Source organism: Eumetopias jubatus, unplaced genomic scaffold (assembly GCF_037043125.1).
Source record: "Eumetopias jubatus isolate StellerSeaLion01/CBP00866 unplaced genomic scaffold, mEumJub1_p1.0 scaffold_7, whole genome shotgun sequence".
In the NCBI taxonomy this organism is placed as follows: domain Eukaryota; kingdom Metazoa; phylum Chordata; class Mammalia; order Carnivora; family Otariidae; genus Eumetopias; species Eumetopias jubatus.
Genome location: NW_028274813.1, coordinates 142,384,648 through 142,407,987, shown reverse-complemented (window position 1 = coordinate 142,407,987; position 23,340 = coordinate 142,384,648). Strand labels below are relative to the sequence as shown.

The window sequence follows — 23,340 nt, the reverse complement described above, 5'->3', positions numbered from 1 at the left end:
TCATTTTGCTGTCACAAGCTGGTACATTTCCTGTGAAAAATTATTTCTTCTGGATAGGCAGTGTTGCATTGTAGCAAATAATTGTGTGGTCCCAGCATAGCACAGTGTAGGCTAAGAAACTGCGTTTTTCTCATCTTCGTTCTAAAGAAGCCTGAGGTCCTTGTTATATGAGAGAGTTCTGCCAGGACAGCCTTCAGCACTTCCTGACTTTATCTCAGAAGGGTCAATATTTTCCTTCATCTTGGCTCATTTGAGCAGTCTCCTCCATGCACACATGTGCCTCTACACATATGTGGAGCATTTCTTACTATACATGTAGCTTTTAGGAGACATCTGGAATAACAAATATTTCAGAAAATACATTTCATGCATTTGGGTTAAACTACCGTACTTTTCGTAATTTTGCTATCACAAGATTCACTGCAGAAAAATCACTCCCTAGTATCTTCTCTCACTGCCTCTGACTTTTAGTATTAAATTCAGAAGCCATTAGCATGTCTCACCAGAGGAGCAGATGTTTCAATTTAGGGTAGAAAGAAGACACATTCTGGATGTTGCACAACATATTTGGGTCAAGTTCCTGCGGCAGATTTTGCCATTTCTGTTTTAGTGCTGAGTTCTCACGTATATGATTTTCAAAATATGTTGGTCCTGTAAATGTTGACTTAATAATCCATTTTCCAGAACGTTTGTCCCAGGTGCTTTGAAGCAGTGCTTCTCAACCTGGGATGATTTTGTCCCCCAAGAGGCATTTGGCAAAGTCTGGAGCCATTTTTGGCTGTTACAGCTTGTGGGGAGGGACGCACTGCTGGCATTTCTTGGGTGGAGGCCAGGGATGCTGCAAAGCAAGATAGCCAGCCCTCTGAGATGAAGAATTATCTGGCCCAAATACCATTTGTGCTGAGGTTGAGAACCCCTGCTTGAAAGCCGCTGTCTCTCATTCCGGGATCTACCTCTACCTGTTGTGTAATGAGGGTTTATTAAATTTGGGGTAATTTTAGAGTCTCAGTGGATCTTTTTAAAGTGCGTGAGAATTTTCCTTGTCTCTGTCTCTCTGTGCTCTGCACACACGCCTTCATTTGTTCACAGTATGAAAAATAAATTCCATGAAGGATTTTCTTATCCCCAAGGCATCAGGTCTTGGCACTGATGATTATTCCACGAGGTTCTTGGACCACTTGCCATGAACCTCCCATTTAGGGCTTGCCTCGCTGCATCCTGGTTTCTCCTTCATTCTGTTTGCTTAAAATGTGTTGTGTAGCTCTCCCTTTCCTGGGCCCCAGGAGTTCTAAAGAAGCCTGCCCAGGCTGGGGAGGCCTCAGCCTAGTTGGTTGGCATGTTAGGTTTGTTCCGTGGTCTTCCCTTTTTCTTAAAAACGTGTTCTGTGGATCTTTCTAGATACTTTACCTTTGAACCTAGCTCAACCTTGAACTATTCGAGAGAAGATGATGCATTCACCTCTCTTGTCTGTAAGACACAAAGCATCCAGAAATTTCTACCAATTCTGTTTTTGTTGGTTTAGTAAATGAAACACAACTTTAGTTGCAACATGCCTGTCTTCTCCATGGGATGTTTTATCAACAGGAAATGTGACAAGCTGACAGGCCACAATCAATCTGATGTTTGGAAAAGAACTTTCTTTTTACAGGGATTAATTGCTCTGTGCCAGTGAAATAGTATAGAATGGTGCTCAGCATGTAATCTTATTTTCAATATCACTCTACCCATCTGGGTGTTCTATTTCACTTAACTGCTATGAATAATTATACCCTTTTCCTAAGTTAAGAAAACAAAATAACAGCTCTCGCTTTAAGTCCAAACCACAAATTAAATGTAAGGTATAACTTGTTCATTTGTAGTATTTCTGATCTTATTAGTCAAAATCAAACACTTGCTTCAAAAATAATAGTGGGGAAAAATCATGCACACAAAAAAATGGAAAATGATGTCAAAATAGAGACTGTGGCCTTGCTCATTTGGGAGGTCCTTGGGGACGGTCTGATGCCCACCTGGAGAGCAGGAAGCCTGTGGGACCAGAATGAAGGCTGCTGGGGGTTAGGTGTGAACAGTTTCTATGGGAAGACAGACCCACATTTATAGACCATGCACTTGAGGTGCTGAAGTTCAGGCTCCTGTGCCCCAAGCCCTCTCCTTCCCTTGTGCCTCTTAATAGAAGGTGAGTCATTAACTTGGCAAGAAAGTGCCTGTGCTGGGGCTTCTAACACTCAGTGGGAGTGCTGGCCAGATGTGAGCCATCATCAGTCATTATTGATCATTCCAGAGCCAGCTGCTTAGAATTGTTTGTAAATATTCTCTGGGGGAGGGAGTTTTCAAGAAAGGGTGGGGCAGCTTTACACAGATGCCTGTGGTAGGGGAGCGGCTATATTTGAAAATGAGCAGTTTGGTCCATAGCCTTATCTCCCACAGTGCCACGTATGCCCGACCCAAGTTGGGAACACTTGTCAGTGCTGCCAGGTCATTCCGAAGCCATGAGAAAAAACTATTCTCCAGCCTCAGTGACAACCCACCAACTGCCCTTCAGTCCCAGAGTGGGGCTCCCCAGAGTCAGAGGCCCAGGGTGGGTGGTGTCCTTCAGGTTGCCCAAGCTCAGAGGCTCTTGGCCACAGGTGGTCTCAGTTAGTGATGATCTGCCAGTCTGCCAAGGCCCATTTAGGGCTCACTTCCCAGTTTGTAGCAGAGACCACAATTTGGTGACTTCTAACCTTGGATGTGGCTGCTCTGGTCATTTGCAAATAGGCAGGAGTTTAGGCAAATGGACTGAGATTTGTTATTCTGTCTGTGTCAAACCCTGCATAGGTCTGGAACTGTCTGCCTTTCCACCCTTATACAAGCATAACAGTATTTTATTTTCAGACCACATCGGTCTCTGTGCTGCATAATTTAAAAGGAAAAAATACAGAGTTTTTGGCTTGGAATTTTGCAAAGTTGTCACCAGACAACTCCTTTAGGAGTTTTAATTGTTCCTCCTTTAAGCCACCAGATCAGATGTGCTTTCAAAACCAGATGGCTGGAAGGCTTCATGGTCCCTGGAGTCAGACAGATTTTTGTCCTTAGTGTGTCTTCCTGGCTTGTGACTTTGGGCAGGTCATGCCACCTCTATTTCTATGTTTGTAAATGGGAATATAATGTTAGGATTGTGTGAGGACTCACTGACATGAAGGATATAAAATGCTCTGCACATTGCCTAGTTCATAATGAGTGGTGTGGAGGGAAGCTGTATTTATTGTTCTTTTGTTATTATTATTAAGATAATGATGTCTCAATACTGACAGAGTTTGGTGTCTAGACCTCCAGCTGGTGTTGGCTGAAAGACTTGAAATGTGTTTCAGTGATGAACAGGTCTGAAGGGAGACAAAATACTAGGAATGTTTGAAAGGTGACCTTTGATCTTAGTGGGTGTGCCATTTCAGGTGTGTGCCATAAAAGTTGCCTTTTCAAAAAAATAAATGAAAATATGGCAGTGGAAGGCATGGCACTCTGGACTCCTGCCCAGCTACCCCTGCTGGCTTCCCTACCTCATCATTTACCTACCCTTCATGGTCCCCTAGTCCAATTTTAGCCCTCATCACTGTTTCCTTCTATGAAGATAATAGAAGGTGAAGATAAAAAAAGATAATAGAAGGTGATATCTCTGGTAATCTGAGTGATGGCACCCACAGTAGGGGACTCATCACCTCCATGCCATGAGCTCCAAATTCCTATCTTTATTTGCCTTTGTCTTCAAAGCTGTGGGCATCTCCTACAAGCCCAACCCACATACCCCATCAGCACCTTGAAGAGATCACAATTGGACTCTGTTCCTTCCCACAGTGGACCCACTCCTGGGTAAGGTCAGTGGCACCCACATTCCAGCCACTGGGGCTGGAGAATGTGGATACTCACAGGCCCCCATGTATTTGTTTATTTATTTAAATTCAATTAATTGACATATAGTGTATTATTAGTTTCAGAGGTAGAGTTCAGTGATCCATCAGTCTTATATAATACCCGGTGCTCAGCACATCATGTGCCCTCCGTAACGCCCATCACCCAGTTACCCCATCCCTTCACCCCCTGCCCTCCAGCAACTCTCAGTTTGTTTCCTATGATTAGGAGACCCTTATGATTTGTCTCCCTCTTGGATTTTGTCTTGTTTTATTTTTCCTTCCTTCTCCTATGATCCTCTGTTTTGTTTTTTAAATTCCACATATGAGTGAAATCATATGATAATTGTATTTCTTACTGATTTACTTTGTGTCTGACTTAGGCTCAGGTCATGATCTCACCGTCCTGGGATTGAGCCCTGTCTCCAACCACAGCTCCAACCCCACCGTCAGCCCCATGGCAGGCTCTGCGCTCAGCGGGGTGTCTGCCTGTCCTTCTGCCTATCCCTCCAACTCGTGCTCTCTCTCTTTTCCTCTCTCAAATAAATAAAATATTTTTTAAAAATTAAAAAAAGAAAAAAAAGTTTCTTTTCATCCTTTAGGATCTAAATTCAGATGTCCCCTCTTCTAGGAATCAGTCCCCAATTACCTAATCAAAACAAGTGTTCTTCCTTTCAGCATTAAATTGTACTTAAAAATTGTAGTGCTCAAACCTTAAAAAAAATCCTAACCCTGCATCTCTTCTTTCTCTTCCTCTCTTTCTTACTCATCCACATCCAAGATGTTCCTTTGTTGATTGGTCTTATTAGAAGAGACACTTTTAAAGGAGGGGAGAAAGCAAGGGAGGAAAGTGAGATGTGCCTCTCTTACCCTGTGTGCCCCCATCCAGCATGCCAGCGGGGTGTGGGTGTGGTGAATGGTGGGAAGGCAGGAGTGGGGTTCCCATGTGTAGTTGTGAAAATAATTTGCCATTGAATTAAAGCTGACATTTTTACAACATAGGAAAGTATACAATAAAATATGGCCATAGAAAGTTGTTAGATTATGTAAGGGTAAGAAAATCGAATGTGTATGCATGTTACAGGCATTTTGAACTTTTCATTCATCTCCTCAAATACCAAAAAATAGAAGAGGCAAGCGTCTCCAACTGTAAGATGCCCTGGAAGCCGGCAGAGGGCAGCTGCAGGCATGTGGCTTGTGGTGTTTTGGAGCAGCGTGGTCCTGCAAACACCTGCTGCTACTCTTTGTTGATTACAGTGTCACAGAACTTGAATGATCATGTCATATTACACCAGAGGAGTAACTTGTGTTACTCAGAAATGAGTTTCCTTCTCTCTGCAGCCCGGGAAGACTCTTAAAAACAGAACGAGTTCATTCAGGAATTCAGAGACCAGGGTGGAGATCAGGGACAGTGACGATCCAATCATTGTTGTGACTGTCCCTGTACAAGGAGTGGCAGTGGGTCACCAGGGATGTTGCCTGGTTGTGGCAAATTCGAAATCTGTTGTTACCTTAAAAAAAATGCTCCTGTTAGGGAAAATTATAGCCAATAATCTAAATGCAAGTCTACTGGAAAACAGTGCATTAAAGATGAAAGTATGATTCCCTCATTTTCTGCCAATGCCTTTTTTTCTTAACTTTATCTAAGTTTGGTCTTATGAAGTAGATCCACCTTCACTACATTGGAGAGATTTACAAATACATTGTTGAAAACCCTGAACCATGGCGGAGACACCAAAAGGGGTCAGGGGTCAGTGAGGCTGCAATGGGTGAAGATTCTGATGCCTTTCAAAATGGAACATTAGCAAGACATTTCAGAGCAGTGTATCTTGAACCCTGGATTCATGAAGAAGAGCTACGTGATCTCCAGGGAAAACATGCTTTCAACTAATTAAAGTAATTCCTGTAAATTCTGTAAGTCAGCTACCTCCTCTTAGGGAATTGTTTACTAAAGAAACTTAGAAACGTAACTAGTACAAATAAATAGGTTAACTCAGCCTAAACATTAAATAACCAAAAATGATGAATTAAGGGATCTTTAAATTTTATTTACTGCTTGTCTTTAAATAAAATTGGTTACTCGTCATCCTGTTTCCTTATTCTTTCACTCCTGCATTGTGTTGTTTTGAACAAAAAAAGGCTCAGATGAGAACTGCAAAGCTCAGCATGACTAATTATAAAATGTTAGTAATAGATTTTCCCAGAAGAGGAAATCTATTAATCTCAGAAGGCTCACATTAGCCTCAGAACAGATTTTCAAAATCATCAATTTAACGTTCTCACTGTTCAGCTGAGGAAACAGCAGGCCCCAAAGTGAGGTGGTTGGTGCAGAAAAAAACAAAACAAAACAAAACAGTACGAGGGCTTTTTAAGAAAAGACTCACTTTTGCCTATGACTTCATACGTGCTTCTTTTAAATATAAATATAAGACATCTTTAGCACTCTACTCTCCTCTTTTTTTGCCTGCATTTCAAAAGAATCACAGTTTTTTTCACTCATGACCTTTGAAATCTTGGTTCAACACTCTTGAGGAGGTGAGATCTTTCAGGAATTAGCAGGGATTTGCAGCTAACTGGAAGAGCCAGTTGTCATTCCTGTGGAGCAATCAGGCACCATGTTTGTAATTATTTATAACATAGCCACTATTTCAAGACTGCACATTTTCAGGGTTTCCCCCCATTTTAAAGATTTTATTTATTTATTTTAGAGAGCGAGTGCGAAAGAGCAGGGGGAGGGGCAGAAGGAGAGAGAAAAATCTCAAGCAGATAACCTGCTGAGCACAGAGCCTGATAGTATGGGGCTTGATTCGTCTGAGGACCGCTGAGCCAAAATCGAGAGTCAGGTGCTCAACCAGCTGAGCCACCCAGGAGCCCCAGGGTTTCCCCTGGGTATGAATAACCTCTGATGGGCTTTCACTTTGTGGGCGTTTGGATTTTAACCGGTCTTGCTCTGCATTCTTTTCTTGTGAGGTAGTTTTTCCTTAAGTATGCAGATTATAAAACTGCCGGTAACTGCCTGTAGAATCTTTAGTTTGTTACACACTGTAGAAGATTGAGCTGCCTGGAATGGTGCGTATTAATTTTTTATTGCTCTGCAACAAATCCCTGCAAACTCAGCAACTTAAAACAATGTTGCAACAATATGGATGGACCGAGAGGGTATTATGCTAAGTGAATAAGTCAGAGAAAGACAAATACTGTATGATCTCACTTAGTATGTGGAATCTAAAGAACAAAACAAATGAACAAACAAAACAAAACAGAAACCAATTCATAGTTACAGAGAATCAACCGTTGGTTACTAGAGTGGGGCGGGGTTGGGTGGCAGGGCAAAATCTGTGAAGGGGATTAGGAGGTACAAACTTCCTGTTATAAAACAAATAGGTCACAGGGATGTAATGTACAGCATAGGGAATATAGTCAATAATATTGTAATAACTTTCTATGGTGACAGATGGTAATTATACTTATCATGGGGATCATTTTGTAATGTATAAAGATACTGAATCACCATGATGTACACTGAAACTAATAGGATTTTGTTTGTCAAAAAAAGAATGCAGATGCATTAACTTAGTTTCTGGGTGTCAGGAGTCCAGGTGTGGGTTGGCTGGGTCCTCTGCCTGAGGTCTCACCAGGCTACAGTTGAGGTGTTGGCTGGGGCTGTGGTCTTGTTTGAGGCTTGGGTCCTCTTCCAGGCTCTTTTAGGTTCTTGGTGTAATTCAGCTCCAGTGGTTAAGAATGAGACCCCATGCTCTCCGCTCTGACCGTGTGGCCATTTCCAGCATTTGACTTCCTGCCTGTGGCCTTAGGCCCAGATTTATGGGACTCCTGTGGCTCTGTCAGGCCCACTTAGATGGTTTCTCTGTTGACTGGCTCATAGTCTACTGATTGGTCACCCTAGTTATGTCAGCAGGAGTGATTTCCACCACATTCACAGTCCCTACCTCACTCGGGGGCTGATGGTGGTGTGTACACGAGGACTGAGCTGGGGATCTTGGGGCCACCTCAGAATCCTCCTGCCACATGGGGTGGCCGGCACCTGTCCTTAGGAGGAGTATTGTGTGGCAAACTAAATAGTGCTACTTCCTAATTGCTGTGAAGGAATCCAGAGTATTGTGGACGTGGTGATTTCAAACCTTGCCACTGTAAGAAAACACAAGCCGTGTGTCTCAGGAGAGTCCTAGGTTCCTGGAGGAGGCAGGCTTCTGCCTGGTTGGGGTTAGAGTTGGCAGGGAGGCCATGGGGCAGTGTGAAAATCCTGAGATTTTTGCCAAGGAGAGGAGGGTCGCACATCCTGCCCACCCTGAACTGTGTCCACACTGACCCGAGGAAATAGAAGGCAGTTCTGAATTGTTTGCCTGTTATTAGGAGGCCAGTGTTACATAGTATTGTGTCAGAGAGATTTGTTTCTGTCTTCTCTGCAGTATTGTCCTGTGCACAGATGTGTGAGGGAGCGTGGGACACATGCCTGTGGATAAATCACCCGGTGCAATGCCCTCCACTTCCTGCTTCTGCCGCTGCCTCTCTTTCTCTGTCGCGGCAGCCTGGGAGCCGGTCCTTCTAGCAGGAGTCATGGGAATTGTGGTTACTAGGTGTTCATCTGCTCAGGCAGCCGTAACAAAGCACCACAGACCAAGTGCCTTAAACAAGTCGATTGTCTCTCAGTTTTGGAGTCTGAAGTCCAAGATCAAGGTGTTGGCAGGATTGGTTTCTCTTGAGGCCTTTCTCTTTGGCTTGCAGATGGTTGCCTTCTCTCTGTGACCACACATGGTCTTTCCTCTGTGTGCACACATCCCTGGTGTCTCTTCTTATAAGAACATCAGTCATACTGGATTAGCACCACACCCTGTGACCTCATTTCCTACTTAAGACCCTATGTCCAAGTACAGTTGCTGGGAAAAAATAAGTGTTATACCCTCCTTATGAGAAAAAGTATATATATATATATACACACACATATATAATGTATGTGTCATATGTAATATATATTATATAAAAATATATATGTGAATACATAATATGGCATATGTAAAGTATATATGATATATTTAATATATAATATTATAAAAAAAAAGAGAAAAGTAGGCAGGGACATTGCAGAGGTTGGTGTAGGGTCCACACTCAGCTTGGGTGCTCCAGCTGGAAATCACCGATGGGAGTGTGGGGCTTTGATGGGGAAATCTTTGGTCCGTTGAGGTGTCGAAGGTGTTCCATCCCGCTTCTCTTCTTCCACAAATAACGCCCAGGTTTGGGTTTTCAAGGACCCAGCCTGCTGCAGGAATTCCTGTGAGCTGCAGGGCCTTTTCACAGAAGCCAGCACTCTTTCAGGCATCTTGGAGCCACTCTGCTCCTTCTTCCTTTGCTTCTTGTGGCTCACATGGGTCCTCTCACCAGGACTGTCAGCAGAGATCTCCTGACCCAGTGCTTGCAGTCTGCAGGCACACTGGGGGCTACAGGGGGTGCTGTGGGGGAGTCTCCTTTGAGGCTCAAGGCCTCCACCAAAGTAAGTTTCTTTTTTAAAAACAGTGCTTGGATGGAATGGGCAAGCTAATGTTTTAAGATTCCAAGGCAGAAGGAAACTGACTTTATGTTCGATGAGTTCTATAAATGGAATGTAGTTAAGATAAACTGAACACAGACAGTTCTGCTCCTCTTCTTGTTATCACCTTCCTGTGCCTGTCCCAGGGGAAGTCTGGGACCACCAGTCTCCTGGCAACTCCCAGGAGTTGGACAACAAAGCCTGTCCACCTCACTCTCAGGGTGCATCCTGCCCTCCTCAGTGACTAAATGGTGACTTAGCTTTTGGGAACTTTCTTCTGGAAGAGAATGGGCTCTTTCGGATTTCTCTGTACTTTCTGTGGGGACTCAGCAACTGGTCATGATAAGAAGAGAGACGAAGGAGCTAATGCTTGCAATGATCCATAAAGTCAAGGTTTGACCTTTAAAAGGAAATGGGAACATTTTTAAATGTTGTTTCATCTATCACACATCAAGGCTTTCTGTCCATAGGGAAGAGGTCAGACTGACATGGAGCCAGCAGGAGGCTCAGGTGATTGAGTGACAATTCTGTGCTTTATCTCAGGGCCAGCTGACCTCGAGCTGGAGGCTGATGGGACCTTATCATAGCTGTTGAAGCAGTCTTGAAGAACACCCTGGCCTTGTAGGGAGCATTGCGTTGGCCCCGGAAGAATACATTTGCTCACAATGGGGGCTTGATTATACAGTCCCCAAGGGTTGCTATCCAGTGGTTTGGGCTTGCCTTGCAATATTTTTGAGTACAGAGCTGTACCTAATTTATCTTTGTTGGTCTTATGGTGGCCAAACTGTGCTTTGCACATAATTGGCTTGGTGGATCTTGAATTAGAAGAACAAGAAAACAGAGACTTAAAATGGAAGGGGATACTTCTTTCTTCCCATCTGGGGCAGCTGATGGCTAGGAGCTCCTGGAAGTTTGCCTTGGGTTTCCTCAAATCCACAGTGTGGAATTAAATAGATGTGTAAAACTCTCAATACTTCTCTCAAAGTTCAGAAGTCATTTAGATGCAACTGGCTTGGTCCACCTTGAGATCTGGACCTGATGCCTGAATTCAGATTCTCTGGGAGCTCATGCAAGGAGAGGCATCACTACCTAGTCCCAGAACATTTTAATCAAATGGAAACCTGTACCCAATAAACAGTTTTTCCCCATTTCCCTTCCTCCTCATCACTGGCAACCACTAATCTACCTTCTATGTCCATGGATTTGCGTATTCTGAATGTTTCATATAAATGGAGTCACAGTATATGTGGCCTTTATGAATATCCTTTTTAAATACTTTTTATTCCAGTCCTGTACTTCTGAAACAAATAATACATTATATGTTAAAAAAAAAAAAGAAGATAGCAGGAAGGGAAAAATGAAGGGGGGGAATCAGAGGGGAGACGAACCATGAGAGACTATGGACTCTGAGAAACAAACTGAGGGTTCTAGAGGGGAGAGGGTGGGGGGATGGGTTAGCCTGGTGATGGGTATTAAAGAGGGCACGTACTGAAAAAAAATAATAAAAATAAATACTTAATAGGAAATTTTTTAACATACTGGAACATAGAAATATTTGTTAAATGAGCTGCATGTGCCCATCACACAGATTCAGGTATGATCAACCTTCTGCCAGTCTTATTAATGGCAGTTTCTTTACCAGGGAGGAGAAGCAGTATGTGAATCGATTCTGGAAAGAAATCCGAGTGGGAGATTTTGTGCGTCTCCGATGCAATGAGATCATCCCTGCGGACATCCTGCTGCTCTCCTCCAGTGACCCGGATGGACTGTGCCACATCGAGACTGCCAACCTGGATGGAGAGACCAACCTGAAGCGAAGGCAGGTGGTCCGTGGCTTCTCAGAGCTCGTAAGTGACCTGATACTTCCAGGGTATCCTGGGCACCAGTCCATATGGTACCTCCCTTGCTGGTCCTTTGAGCGTCAGAGCACCTGCACCCCACCCCCACCCCCACCACATCATCAGGCCAGGCCACTTTTCCTAGTAGATAGGTGTGGAACTGAGGGTCTGAGAGGATCCCTGACCCTCCTGAGCCCATGACCAGCCTATGGCTGTGGGGAACAGGACCCAGTGTTTATAATTCTGATTTCCACTGTACATTTCTGAGTTTCTCAAAACAGTATTTAAAATTACAAAGAATATTTATGACCAACTGACTCCTGACATTTATCCAGTTGTTGTTCTGGTTTGCTAAATGGCAACACAACAGAAGTAATGCCCTATTCTGAGAGTGTAGCTCTGGAATATTTTCTCCTCAAGGGTGTTTCTGAGTTTGGCATCAGATCTTCTGTATCTGAATTCTGCTTTAGAGAGCCTCAGCCACAGCTTGAAGATGTACAGTTGATGCTGAGTGAGAAGTAGGAAGGGAAGTGTGGGGTCTGACTCCCGGCACTCACCAACAGCCTTGTGGCCATAAAATTCAAATCCTGTCAGGGGTTTCTAACCTTCTGTTCACAGTTGTCCCTGCATGTCTGTGTAGAGGATGAAGGGGTCAAACTCCAGGTGAAATGAAAGTAGCATGAGTTGTCAGGGATCAGGAAGTGTCTGGAAGGGAGTTCGGCTAGCCTAAGCCCTATTCTCCTGACACCTGCTCTGTCCCAGGCTGCCTGTCTCAATCATGCTTGGGAGTCTTGCCATCAGCCTATACTGAAGGAGGCTTTAAGAAGTGCCCAAGGAAATGAGCTCCTGCATTTCAGAAAAGATGCCACTGAGGAGTCTCTTCCTCTGTCACATAAGATGTGTCAATCAAGGTCATACACTGGGGATTTTCTTCCTCTGTCACTGAGACCTCTCCATGAGCTCCCATAGGAGAACCAGCCCTGCAATCAAGACCAGGCAGGCTTCTTTGGAGCAGTTGGCTTGTTTTATAGCTTATGGATCTCATCATGAGCACTGTCAGTATTTTGGGTGGAGTGTTTATTGCACAGGATTCATTTGGGGCTGGAACTCATGAGTGAACGTGTGATTTCCCCCTTGGTCACTGTGACAACCAAAGGTGCCTCTACACACTTTTAGCTAGAATTCCACAAGCTGGGGCTCCCCACTTTGCCGTGGCTGGTGGGGACTTCTGAGCCTGACACTTCTCCAACCTATAGTGCACTTGGATGTCATTACCAGCATCTTCCCCCATTTATTTCCACCACAAGTTCCTCATTCACTCTTTTTAAAAAGTTGAGATGTAATAGACATACAATATTATATTAGTTTTAAGTGTACAATGTAAGGATTCAGTATTTATTCACATTATGAAATGATCACCACAGTAATTCTAGTTAACATCCATCACCACACACGGCTACAATTTTGTTTTCTTGTGATGAGAACTTTCACCAACTTCCAAATATACAGTGCCGTATTGTTAACTGTAGTCACTACTCGTTTACTTTTTTTTAAGGCTTCTTTTTTTTAAGGCCAAGTGTTTTTTTTCTGAGCTGCCTCAAATCTTTCTTGGAATGACACAGAGCTGACATAAATATTAAAAATAGCAATCTTTTAAAATGGGGTGCTGTTGTCATCCCAGATCAGGAGAGCTGGTGGAATTTAGGGGTTTCCAACGTCTGCATTGATTGTGCTCCAGGGTTTGGCAATAAATGGGGGAATACCTTCCACTCCTGCCCCCTGGTCCCCTGTTCTCCTAAGGCTGGCCTCACTTCCAGGTTTTCTCCACCACGCCTGCCCCAGTCTCCTAGACTAGAACCCAGAATTCCAGGGCACAAATCAGTGTGTGGACTAAGCTTGAAATCAGTATGGCGGCTGCATGGCCTGCTCAGTTCTTGTCATCTGAGCACGCATGGGGTTATGAGGAGGCAGTGGCTGCACAGGCTAGACTGTTACCCTCCTGGAGGGTGGCCAGTGTGCATGGAAGATGACTGTACCATGAGTGAATACATAGGAATCTCTAGTGGATGAAAATTTGAAAACTGGAGAACAGGGTGTACATGTTTGGGATGGTGGTGTGGGGAAAACCACACAGGTGTATCTCCTTGACCAACCCTCAAGATTAACTTCCACATTTCACATCTTCTAATTTTATTCCGTTGCTGAACCTGGTAATATCTATAAAAACCTCCTCCACCTACTTTTATCCCAAAAAACAATTGAACATTTCAAAGCTTGGTAGTGCTTTATCTAAGTGAGCTGTTTGTAAGTTGGATGTTTATTCAAGGATGGCTACAGATAGACACATCCTATATCACCCTCCCTCGGGTCCGGTGAATGCCTGAGGAAGTAAATGGAGTTGAGCTATAATTTAGTCAAAATAGCCAAAATTAACAATCAAAGCAATTCTGATTTAAAATAAAAGTTTCTTTATCAGCACCCAAATTCTTCAGTATGCATGCACATTGTCCCTATTATTGGAATATTTTTTCACTTTTTCTTTTATTTTCCTTTTTCTTTGAATGTCCAAAGATATTTTTCTGGTAGCTGACTTCCCATTCATACATCATTATTCTGAAATGTAAGAACTGCCCCATGGAGAATAAAGACAGGAAGTTTCTGACATTTAAAAGCCTGACATTTGGAAAACTAATATCGCACACTATGTTAATTATGCTGGAATTAAAATTAATTAATTAAGATAAAACAAAAATTAAAATTTTTTTTAAAAATTAAAAAAAATTAAAAGCCTGACAATTGGAAAATCAGAGTTCTGACTACAGCGTTACAATGCCAAGAACATTTTAGTTCTCAGTATTTAAGTGGGTTTTCATAGAATGGAGTCAGCTAGTGTATCTCAGAAACGTGAAGAACTAGGTCCTGTCAAATACACAGTGCTATGTTGCCATTTTGCTGAATGGTCAGGTGGAAGTGGTGGTCCCTAGGAAAACTTAAATTAGAAGCAGTTTGCAAAACTGAGGTGACGAAATGTGACAGGGACTCTGGGTGTACATCAGGGTCTGGTTAGGAGGCCGATATTACACAGGATTCGGTCAGGGCAAGTTTGATGGAAAGAATTCCAGTGGGGGATTGTGAAGTGAGAACAAAGACTTGCCAGGACACAGACCTAGCTGATGGAGCAGTCACTGGTCCTGGTACCTAGATAGTGCCCGGGGAAGAGGTCCCTGAGGTTGAGTCATGTTTTCATGGCTGAGGGCATGATAGTAGAAGAGCTTCTGAGGGGCTATGCTGGCCAGAAGTCAGCCATCCACAGGAAAGTGCTGAGCCAGGGACGTTGGGAGATGCCAGGGGCAGCTGCTAGCCACTGGGCACTAGCTGGGCTCTAGGGATGCCGCCTTCTTCTTGTGGTTCCAGCTGCTGCAGTGGACAAAGGCTGAGTGGTGGCTCTTTAGACAGCCAGCCCGTACAGCCCAGATCTGCACATGCAAAGGGACCAGGAGAGGGTGCAGGAAGGAGTAGCCCCCCTTGGGGTCAGGGCCCATACCCTCAGGGTCTCTGGTTACCCTGAACTGAAAGCGGAAGAAAGCATGCGGCAGATCTATTCGTGGACATAAACACATTGCAAGCTCCTTGCCTTGGAGACACCTGTATGGGGGCTGGAAAAGTAGAGAACAAATCCATACATGCTTCCACCTGAAGGCCAGCCCCTTCTCCTGCAGCATCCCTCCAGCGCCCTCTACTGACAAGGCAAAAAAAGTAGCTCCATTTCCAGAAGTCGTTAATGAAGAGCTTGTTTGCTTAGGGAAGGCTGCTTGGAAAGGCGGAAGTGGGCGGCACTGAGGCTGTCCAAGTCGAAAGCAGCTGGGTCCCAGGTTTCTCAGTCCAGGGCACGGCTGGGGCGGTCCATGTGGCGCCCATGGCGCAGATGGCTCAGCTGCCACATGGAAGGCCTTCGCCCAGTTCGTAGTGCTCCCTGGCAAGGGAGTGAGCATGCTGACCGTCTTCCTGAAGTCGCATCACAGAGAACCTACCCCATCTCCACATCAGGTCCAAGCCCTTTCCCTGGGAAGATGGTAATCATACTCTGTTCCATAACTCTCAGGGGAATCCACTTCTTACTGTCTATGAAGATGAATAAGAAGAATCTCGAATACTAAACTACCCAGTGGGGACCACAGAACTGGTTTGGACCATGACTCTGCACATAGACCAGAAAAGTATATGGGACCTTCTTACTTGTATCAAATGATGACCACTATACTTATCTTCCATCCCTTTGCTTATGGCAGGAGATGGCTTAAATAAGTAACTTAGACTGGTCCATGAGCAAAAAAAAAAAAGAGGGACTTGGTCCATGTGCTGCAGGGTCTAATGGTTTAAGGCAATGGGACCAATACCCAGAGGACTCAGGCTTGTTTACCAGCAGACTCCCAATACAGAAATTGTACAGGATTCATGGACTAGAAGCAGGAAGGCAGCATGCACGGCCCACCCAGACCCTTGAATCTGAGGATAATGCCCTCAGACACTGGGCAATGACCCCAGGACCTTGAACCCCCTAGCCATCTGGCCTCTGGCAAAGGAAACAGAGATAATGGAACTTCAAAATAAACAGGCAGTTTAAAAGTGGGAGCCAAATTGGCATTATCCCAGAAGTAATAGAGAACCCCAGTGTTTCACACAATGCTCTCGGGATAACAACTAAAATTTGTTCAGGCTCCCCTGGTGTCAGACCTCATCATGCTTCTCACATTTGTAGTAGCATAGACATTTTAAAAACAACTTCACATATTTTAGAATATAAATCTTATGAAGTAATGATTATCACACCCTTTTACAAACCAGAAACAGAAAATGTCAAGACAGGAGATTCTCCCAAGGTACCCTCTGCTGTGGCTCCCTGAATCAGGGTAGAGCTGGAGGTAGTCCTGGGTTCTGTCACTTTCTGAGTTGGCATGGATGGGGGGATTCTCCAGCATCCAGTCCTTCCCTTTTGCACTAGGCATCTGCTGTTGCTTTTCTCTCTCTCTCTCTCTCTCTCTCTCACACACACACACTCTCATTCTGACCCACAGCCCTGCCCATGAGGCTGCATGCAATTAGCCTCTACACAGGTAGAAGTATCTTTCATCTATAACATTTGCACAGTGATTTCTGCAAAAATGGGAGTTCCTTAGGCTGATAATTTTATATAAAAATATTTTTAGAGACTCATTTTTGTGATTTTCATTCTTTCAACAAATATTTATTGAGCACAGACTATGCTTCAAATGCTTCAAATAGTTGCTTCTAAGCAATCTATTGATCAAAAGAGGCAAACATCTTTCCTGTCATAATGTTTACATGACCTTTGTAAACAGTGATATGCAGTGTGGAGTAAATGATAAAGCAGAAGCAGGGACGTGAAATGTCAGGTGGGTGTTGGAATTTGGGATGGGAATTGAGCAGGGCAGACCTCTCTGAAGACAGCAGGAGAGTCCAGACCGGCTATCTTGCTGCTGAACAAGCTATGTTAATATCAGGGAGGAGCCTTCAGGGACTGACTTCTGTGTTGGTTAATTTACTGAGAAAAAAATGTTCTTCCACTTTATCTCTTGGGTGGACCTATGGGATTATTTCCCACAACCCTGGCTACACCCACAGGGCCATCTGCTTCAGGCTGTTTGGAGCAGTGATTATGAGGCTTTAAGGAAGAGCTGAACTCACAAGCCTGGGGTAGCTAGCTCTTCTCAGGTATGTGTGGGTGTGTGCATGTGGGTGTGCATGTGTGCCTGGTATGTGCTCCCCATGAGGAAGAAGGATGAAACTAGTATGGAAACTTTCCTAGGCTGATTTACCTCCATTTTGCACATAAAGTTTTACTAAATTCCCAGCAACATTCTTGGGTGCCAGGCACTCTTAGGCAGTGACAAAGCACAGTTTCCTTTATAATATAAGGGAGAGTTAAGCCTCCCCTGAACTACTTGGCAGAATTCAAGGAGCTCAGAGAAAATCGCTTTACATTCTATATATGTAGGAGACAAAATTATTACGTTGTTTGTTGTTTCTACCTACACATGCTCTCAAAATTATCTCTACCACAGGAAGACTAGAGGTGAATAAGGACTGTTTGCAAAATCTTGCACCAAAGCTGTTTTTTCCTTAAGCTTTTCAGGTTGTTAGTCTTTAACTAAATTAGCTACATGCTCTGCTATGGAATGAAAGAGGAAACAATCTGTCATCTAAGTGGAAAACAAAGACAGCTGTCTGGACGTGTTAATTGAAAAGGTCAATATCAAGCCTTTACAGAAAGATTCATGGTTTTCTTTTACATATTGAAGTGTATTCACTAAGCTCATAATTCATACTGTGGGACATTTTCATTCCCAAACTTAATAATCAGATACTTTAGTTGAAAGATATGAAATATATAACAGGAAAGATTTTGAGAAAGAAAATTACTTTGAAAAGACAACTGTATTTAGACTAAAATTTTAATTCTAGCAAGTGGATATTCAAAGCAATTTGGTTAGGTAGGTAATATAATTATCTGAGATATACCATGTTTTATAATATCAACAGTGTTTACTTCATGGGAAATATAAATTTGGTTACATAAGATTTTTGTTTGTTTCTAATCCTCATGACTTTGCCACAGATTCTTTGCCTTGAACCTGTGGTGTAGCAAATCAGTGCACATGGAGAGTAAAGCACTGTGATTTTTTTTTAAAAGATTTTATTTATTTATTTGAGAGAGAGAGAAGGAGAGATAGAGAGCACAAGAGGGAAGAGGGTCAGAAGGAGAAGCAGACTCCCCACTGAGCAGGGAGCCTGATGCGGGACTCGATCCCGGGACTCCAGGACCATGACCCGAGCCGAAGGCAGTCGCCAACCAACTGAGCCACCCAGGTGCCCAAAGCACTGTGATCTTAATTAGAACAACTAAATGCCATGAAGTTGATAATACTAGACTAACCTGACATAATCCAAAAAGATCTTATTACGTATGGAAACTTGAACATTCTTTGTGTACATTTAAATTCACGTTTTTGTGTGACTGGAAGTGGTCATTCTTTATTCTAGGAAAAAGACAACCAAAACATTAATAGGTTTTGTTCTATTTATGGTGGTATGTGATCTGAAATACTATCTTTCTCTTTGATTATATTTTCACTGTTAAAAAAAGTAATCAAATTCCAACTTTGCTAAATGTAGTTGAATTGCATCCACAATTGCAAAGAGTTTGAGTAGAGAGTGTGTGTGTGTGTGTGTGTGTGTGTGTGTATGTGTTTCTGGGCTAGAAATTTCTTTACCAGTGGGAAGAGCTGACAATGTAGAGATCTGTCCAGTTGACACTAAGTTCCTCTTTGTAAGTGGGTATGGATATGTATGTTTATGTGTGAGAGAGTGAGCATGTATATGTGCACACAGCAAGTGTGTCTGTACGTGTGTGCACACATACAAGCATGTGAATGGATGAGTGTGTTCATGTGCATACACTTAGGAGTGTGTGTGAGTGTGCAAGGCATGTGTACATGTGTGCAGGTGTGGCTGTGTATGTTCCAAAGAAGAAAGCAAAATGAAATAAAAGGGCTTGACTTAGCGCTTTCTGTTATCTTTAAGGAGAGGATAAATATTATTTCCTGGGCTAAGACTAGATGTTCTAGAAGCAGATTGATCTGTAAAAGCAACATTCCTGGGGAATCTGGAATTGTCAGTCTGGTTATTGAGCACCTACTGTGAACTGTGTTCATTAGGTGGGGGGTGTCTGGACAGTCCAGTCTTCGGTCAGTGGACTGGGGAACACTTTGCTCCTTGATGGGGTGCCTGTACCTGGTGTCATATCCCTTCCACTTGTTTTGTGAGCGGAGCCCCCGTTGAGAGGAGAATCCCTGTTTCCACAACATGAAACCAGTCACCACACCCTGATTGCCACAGCATTTGAATTCTTTGAGTTATTCTAATTTTGTTTCTGATTTGTCAGTCTATTTTCCCATTTCACCAAGAATTACTTGGGAAGTTATGTAATGCTTTCAGTTTGCATGTGTTCCTCCAGTGAAAGGCAGTACTTTGGTTCTCATTTTGGTATTAGTGCTTCCTAGGATTTCTCCTCTTCATAAGTGAGACACACTATATATGCATATGTATACACAGAGATACCAGTATACACATTTGTACCCTCATGACGATATTAACATAAATCACATCTTACAAGAAACCTGTGTTAAGCAATAACTATACTTCAGAAGACACTATTACCTACTTGTGTGTGGATGAAACAATATTTCCTAACATCTAAATTGGGTTTCAACTGTAATGAAACAAATTCAGGGCTTTTTCACCATTGCTAATGAATAATCCATGTTGTGAAATGTACCCAATGATGTGACTTAACATACCCCAGTGAGAATTTTAACCAAGCTGAGATCAGACCTAAAGCAAACGTTTTTAGTTTGTTGGTTTTCACTGAAGTTGTTTTTCAGTAGTGTATCTGTCAGAATGCCTTATGCTCACCTCCCATTATAAAAAAGCATGTCATTGCCAGTGACAAAAGTCTTCCTCTCCAGTTCCAGAGAGCAAGCACTTAAGTATATATCTGGTGGGGTTTTATAAGTTAGAATTGGGCCAAAGCTTAAAATCATTCTTTTTCATAACACATGCAGACACGCGCGCGCGCGCACACACACACACACACACACACGCGTGCACACCACTTACCCAAACAAAAATGTCTACATGCGGTTCTTGTGTCTTTGAGAGAAAGGAAAAAAACACAGTTCTCACTCACCTGTAGTGGCTCACTTTTCCGCACTAGCACCTGCTATAGTCCAAAAATGACCCCTTTTGTTTGGTTGGTTAAAAAAGACCAACTTCAAAGCATATGGATTTAGGTTTGTTTTGGATGTGACTTCAAATAGTTGGTTTGCTTATCCGGCCTTTATCAAGTGTTCTGGAGCCTTGACCATCCCGCAGGAAATTTTGTTGAGGACAGACTTGTAAGGTTGACGTCTCCACCTTGGCGCAATGAAGCTGGCATTGGCCATGGAAATCCGTCTCTGGTATCCTGAGTGTTGGCCTTTCAAAGCTAACAGTGGGCAGAGAAAGGTGGCGCATGTAGGGTTGGGTTCAGTTGCTGAGACTGGACTGTTCATCTCAAGCATTAAAGTCCAAAGGCTTGGATAGTAGCTTGTTCCTGCCTGTTTGGAGTGTTCCTGCACATCATGTACCCTTGGGAGACTGGGGTCTTTCTGACAACCTGCTTGTAAATCTCTTACTGACAAAAGATCCAGGGGCTGGCACCACCTGGAACCTGGAATTGGTGGGAGCTCTGTGTCAGTGTTAAGCTTGTAACCCTTGTGGTAAGAATACTGAGACTCTCCAACCTCCCATACCCTGAGTAATGATACGCATTCATACCATTCAGCGCCCACTGTGGGCCAGGCCCTCTTTTAAGTCTTCATATGACATTGCTTCTTCTAATTTTCTTGATGACTCTGTGAGGGAGATGCTGTTATTTTTGCAAATCAAAATTTTAATAATGCTTGCAATTAACAGTAGCTTTGGATGCTCCCAAAACATGGACTTGGACACTTGTGACACTGAAACAGCTCCATGGGTAGGTCAGTTTGAAAAGCTAGTTTCTAAAGGCAGTGGTTGTTCACCGTGTGTTCACTGACCTGCCCACATTGGGGGAATGGGATTACTAAGTCCCTGGTTTACTTAGATCATAGGAGAGATCTGCCTCTCCTCCAGTAAGGACACACAGGCCCGTGGTGGTGATGTTGGTGGCACTCACCAGGAAGTACCCTCTTGCTGCTGTGGTCAAGCCTGGGTGTAGCAGTTCCCTGAGACCCCCACAGCACAGGCCAGGTGCCAGCCACACTGTCCCAGAGTGAGTGCTCAGGGTGATCTCCCTAGCCTCTACAAGGAATCCTCCTGGGGAATGGGGAAGAAATGCAGGCTTATGTCAGGGCTGGAAAGAAGGAAGGGAGGAGGGCCTGGCATCAGCTTTGTGACGCTCCAGCTCTCAAACCCCACCTCTGAGACCTCGGGGCCCAGTGCTGCCCGGTGGTTCCTGCTCCTTTCAGTTTTCATCTGTAGGAGACAGTGCCTGAAATCTCAGGCAGCGATGGCTCAAGGCTTCAAAGGGGTAATTCTCAGTTTCTGCACAGATCATGTTTTAAATGTGCGTGTATTCATTTGCTAAAGATGCCACAATGAAGTGCCACAGACTGAGTAGCTTAAATAACCAAAATTTCTTGTCTCATAGTTCTGGAGGCTGGAAGTCCAAGATCAAGGTGTCCCAGGGCTTGTCTCTTCAGAGGCTTCTCTCTTTGGCTTGTATGTAGATGGCTGTCTTCTCCCCATGTTCTCACATGGTCTTCCCTCAGTGCCTATGTCCTCATCTCTCCTTATCAGGACACCAGTGAGATTGGTTTAGGACCCACCCTAATGTTTTACCTTGATTACCTCAAGACCCCATCTCTATGTTCTGAGGTGCTGGGAGTTAGCACTATACCATAGGAATTTGGGGAGAGGACACAACTCACCCCAACAGTGCAGTGTCAGGGGGAAAGCAGTGCCATTTCTGCAGGTACTATTAGCATGCTGATCACCTCAGATCAATCCACTGTTGCATTCCACGGTCCTTCTCTTCGGCTGCCAGGAGGAAAATGCTTTCTCTTGATGAACTTATTGCTAGAAACTTGAACCCTAGTATAGTAATCCCCCATTATCTATGGGGGATGCATTCCAAGACCCCCAGTAGATGCCTGAAACCACAGATAGTACTGAACCCTATGTATACAATGTTTTTTTTCCTATATGTACATACCTGTGATAAAGTTTAATTTACAAATTAGGCACAGTAATAGATTAATAATAACATAATAAAATAAAACAATTATAACAATATGCTGTAATAAAAGTTATGTGAATGTGGTTTCTCTCTCAAAATATCTTGCTGTAGGCACCCTTCTTTTTTTTTTAAGATTTTATTTATTTGACAGAGAGACAGCGAGAGTAGGAACGATCAGGGCAGTGGGAGAGGGAGAAGCAGGCTTCCCACTGAGCAGGGAGCCTGATGTGGGGCTCAATCCTAGGACCACAGGATCATGAACTGAGCCGAAGGGAGATGCTTAATGACTTAGTCACCCAGGTACCCCTGCAGTCACCCTTCTTGTAATGATTTGAGATGAGACAAATGAGACAAAGTAAAGTGAATGAAGCAGGCATTGTGACGTAATGATAGGCTGCTACTGATCTTCTGAGGATCCTTCCAAGAAGGATCATCTGCTTCCAGACGGCAGTTGACTGTGGGTAACTGGAACTGGAAAGAGATCAGGGGGACTGTGGTACGGTTGCCAAAGGCTGAGGCAGGATGGCTTTCTCCGGCTGGCTGCAACCTGCTGAGAAACGGAATATATGTATATTAGATATTAAAAAACTCTGTGAATGACAGTGGAACAAAAAGAACAAGAATTTGTACTATTGGGAAGATTTCAAAAATTTGGTTAGAGTTTTTTTAAGTATTTGTGCGTGTGTGTGCACGTATGCATGCTTGCGTGTGTGTAGGTCACCTAATAGTTCATGCCACGCCAGGACACAAATGCTCCCTCCTGAGTAATTTGTCTTAGAAATAGTGAGGGACAGGTGGGCACATCAGATTTGCCTCAAATGTATGACTTAGAAAGGTCCCTCCCCCCCCGCCTTGGGGCCACGTGGAGGACATCTAATCTGCCCTCCACAGGCAAGTTCTTCAGATCTTTGAAAGCTGCCCGGTAACTTGCCTGTGGCCTCCACAGCTAACATTTGCCAGTACTCACCACTTAGCATGTTATTAGTATGGTTGATCGAAAACCCACACTGGGAGGTTTCTGTGTACCTTGGCTCCTTGGAGCTTTAGACATCCCTGAGGGCCTGGTCCGCCAGCACTCTGGTTCCCTTGGTGTGGGATGGGCAGACACGGGGGTGTTCCAGGCTCCCCACTGCTGCTGTGGACCATTACCCCAAGACAGGTACAGTTTCTTCCCTAATTTACAAATAAGGTGGCTCAGGTCCCAGAGGTTAGGTGTCTTGCCTAAAATCCTGCAGCTTC

At 43.8% G+C, this 23,340-nt stretch overlaps 1 protein-coding gene across 2 annotated transcripts in view; it reads left to right on the top strand.

Annotated features, from left to right (window-relative positions):
- ATP10A (ATPase phospholipid transporting 10A (putative)) overlaps window positions 1–23,340 on the top strand; it is a 203,779-nt gene that overhangs the window by 74,203 nt on the left and 106,236 nt on the right. For both annotated transcript variants that reach the window (XM_088024973.1, XM_028087269.2), the window contains exon 2: window positions 11,069–11,273. In XM_088024973.1, coding sequence (XP_087881099.1) covers window positions 11,069–11,273 — 205 coding nt within the window. The remainder of the gene's footprint in view (window positions 1–11,068; window positions 11,274–23,340) is intronic.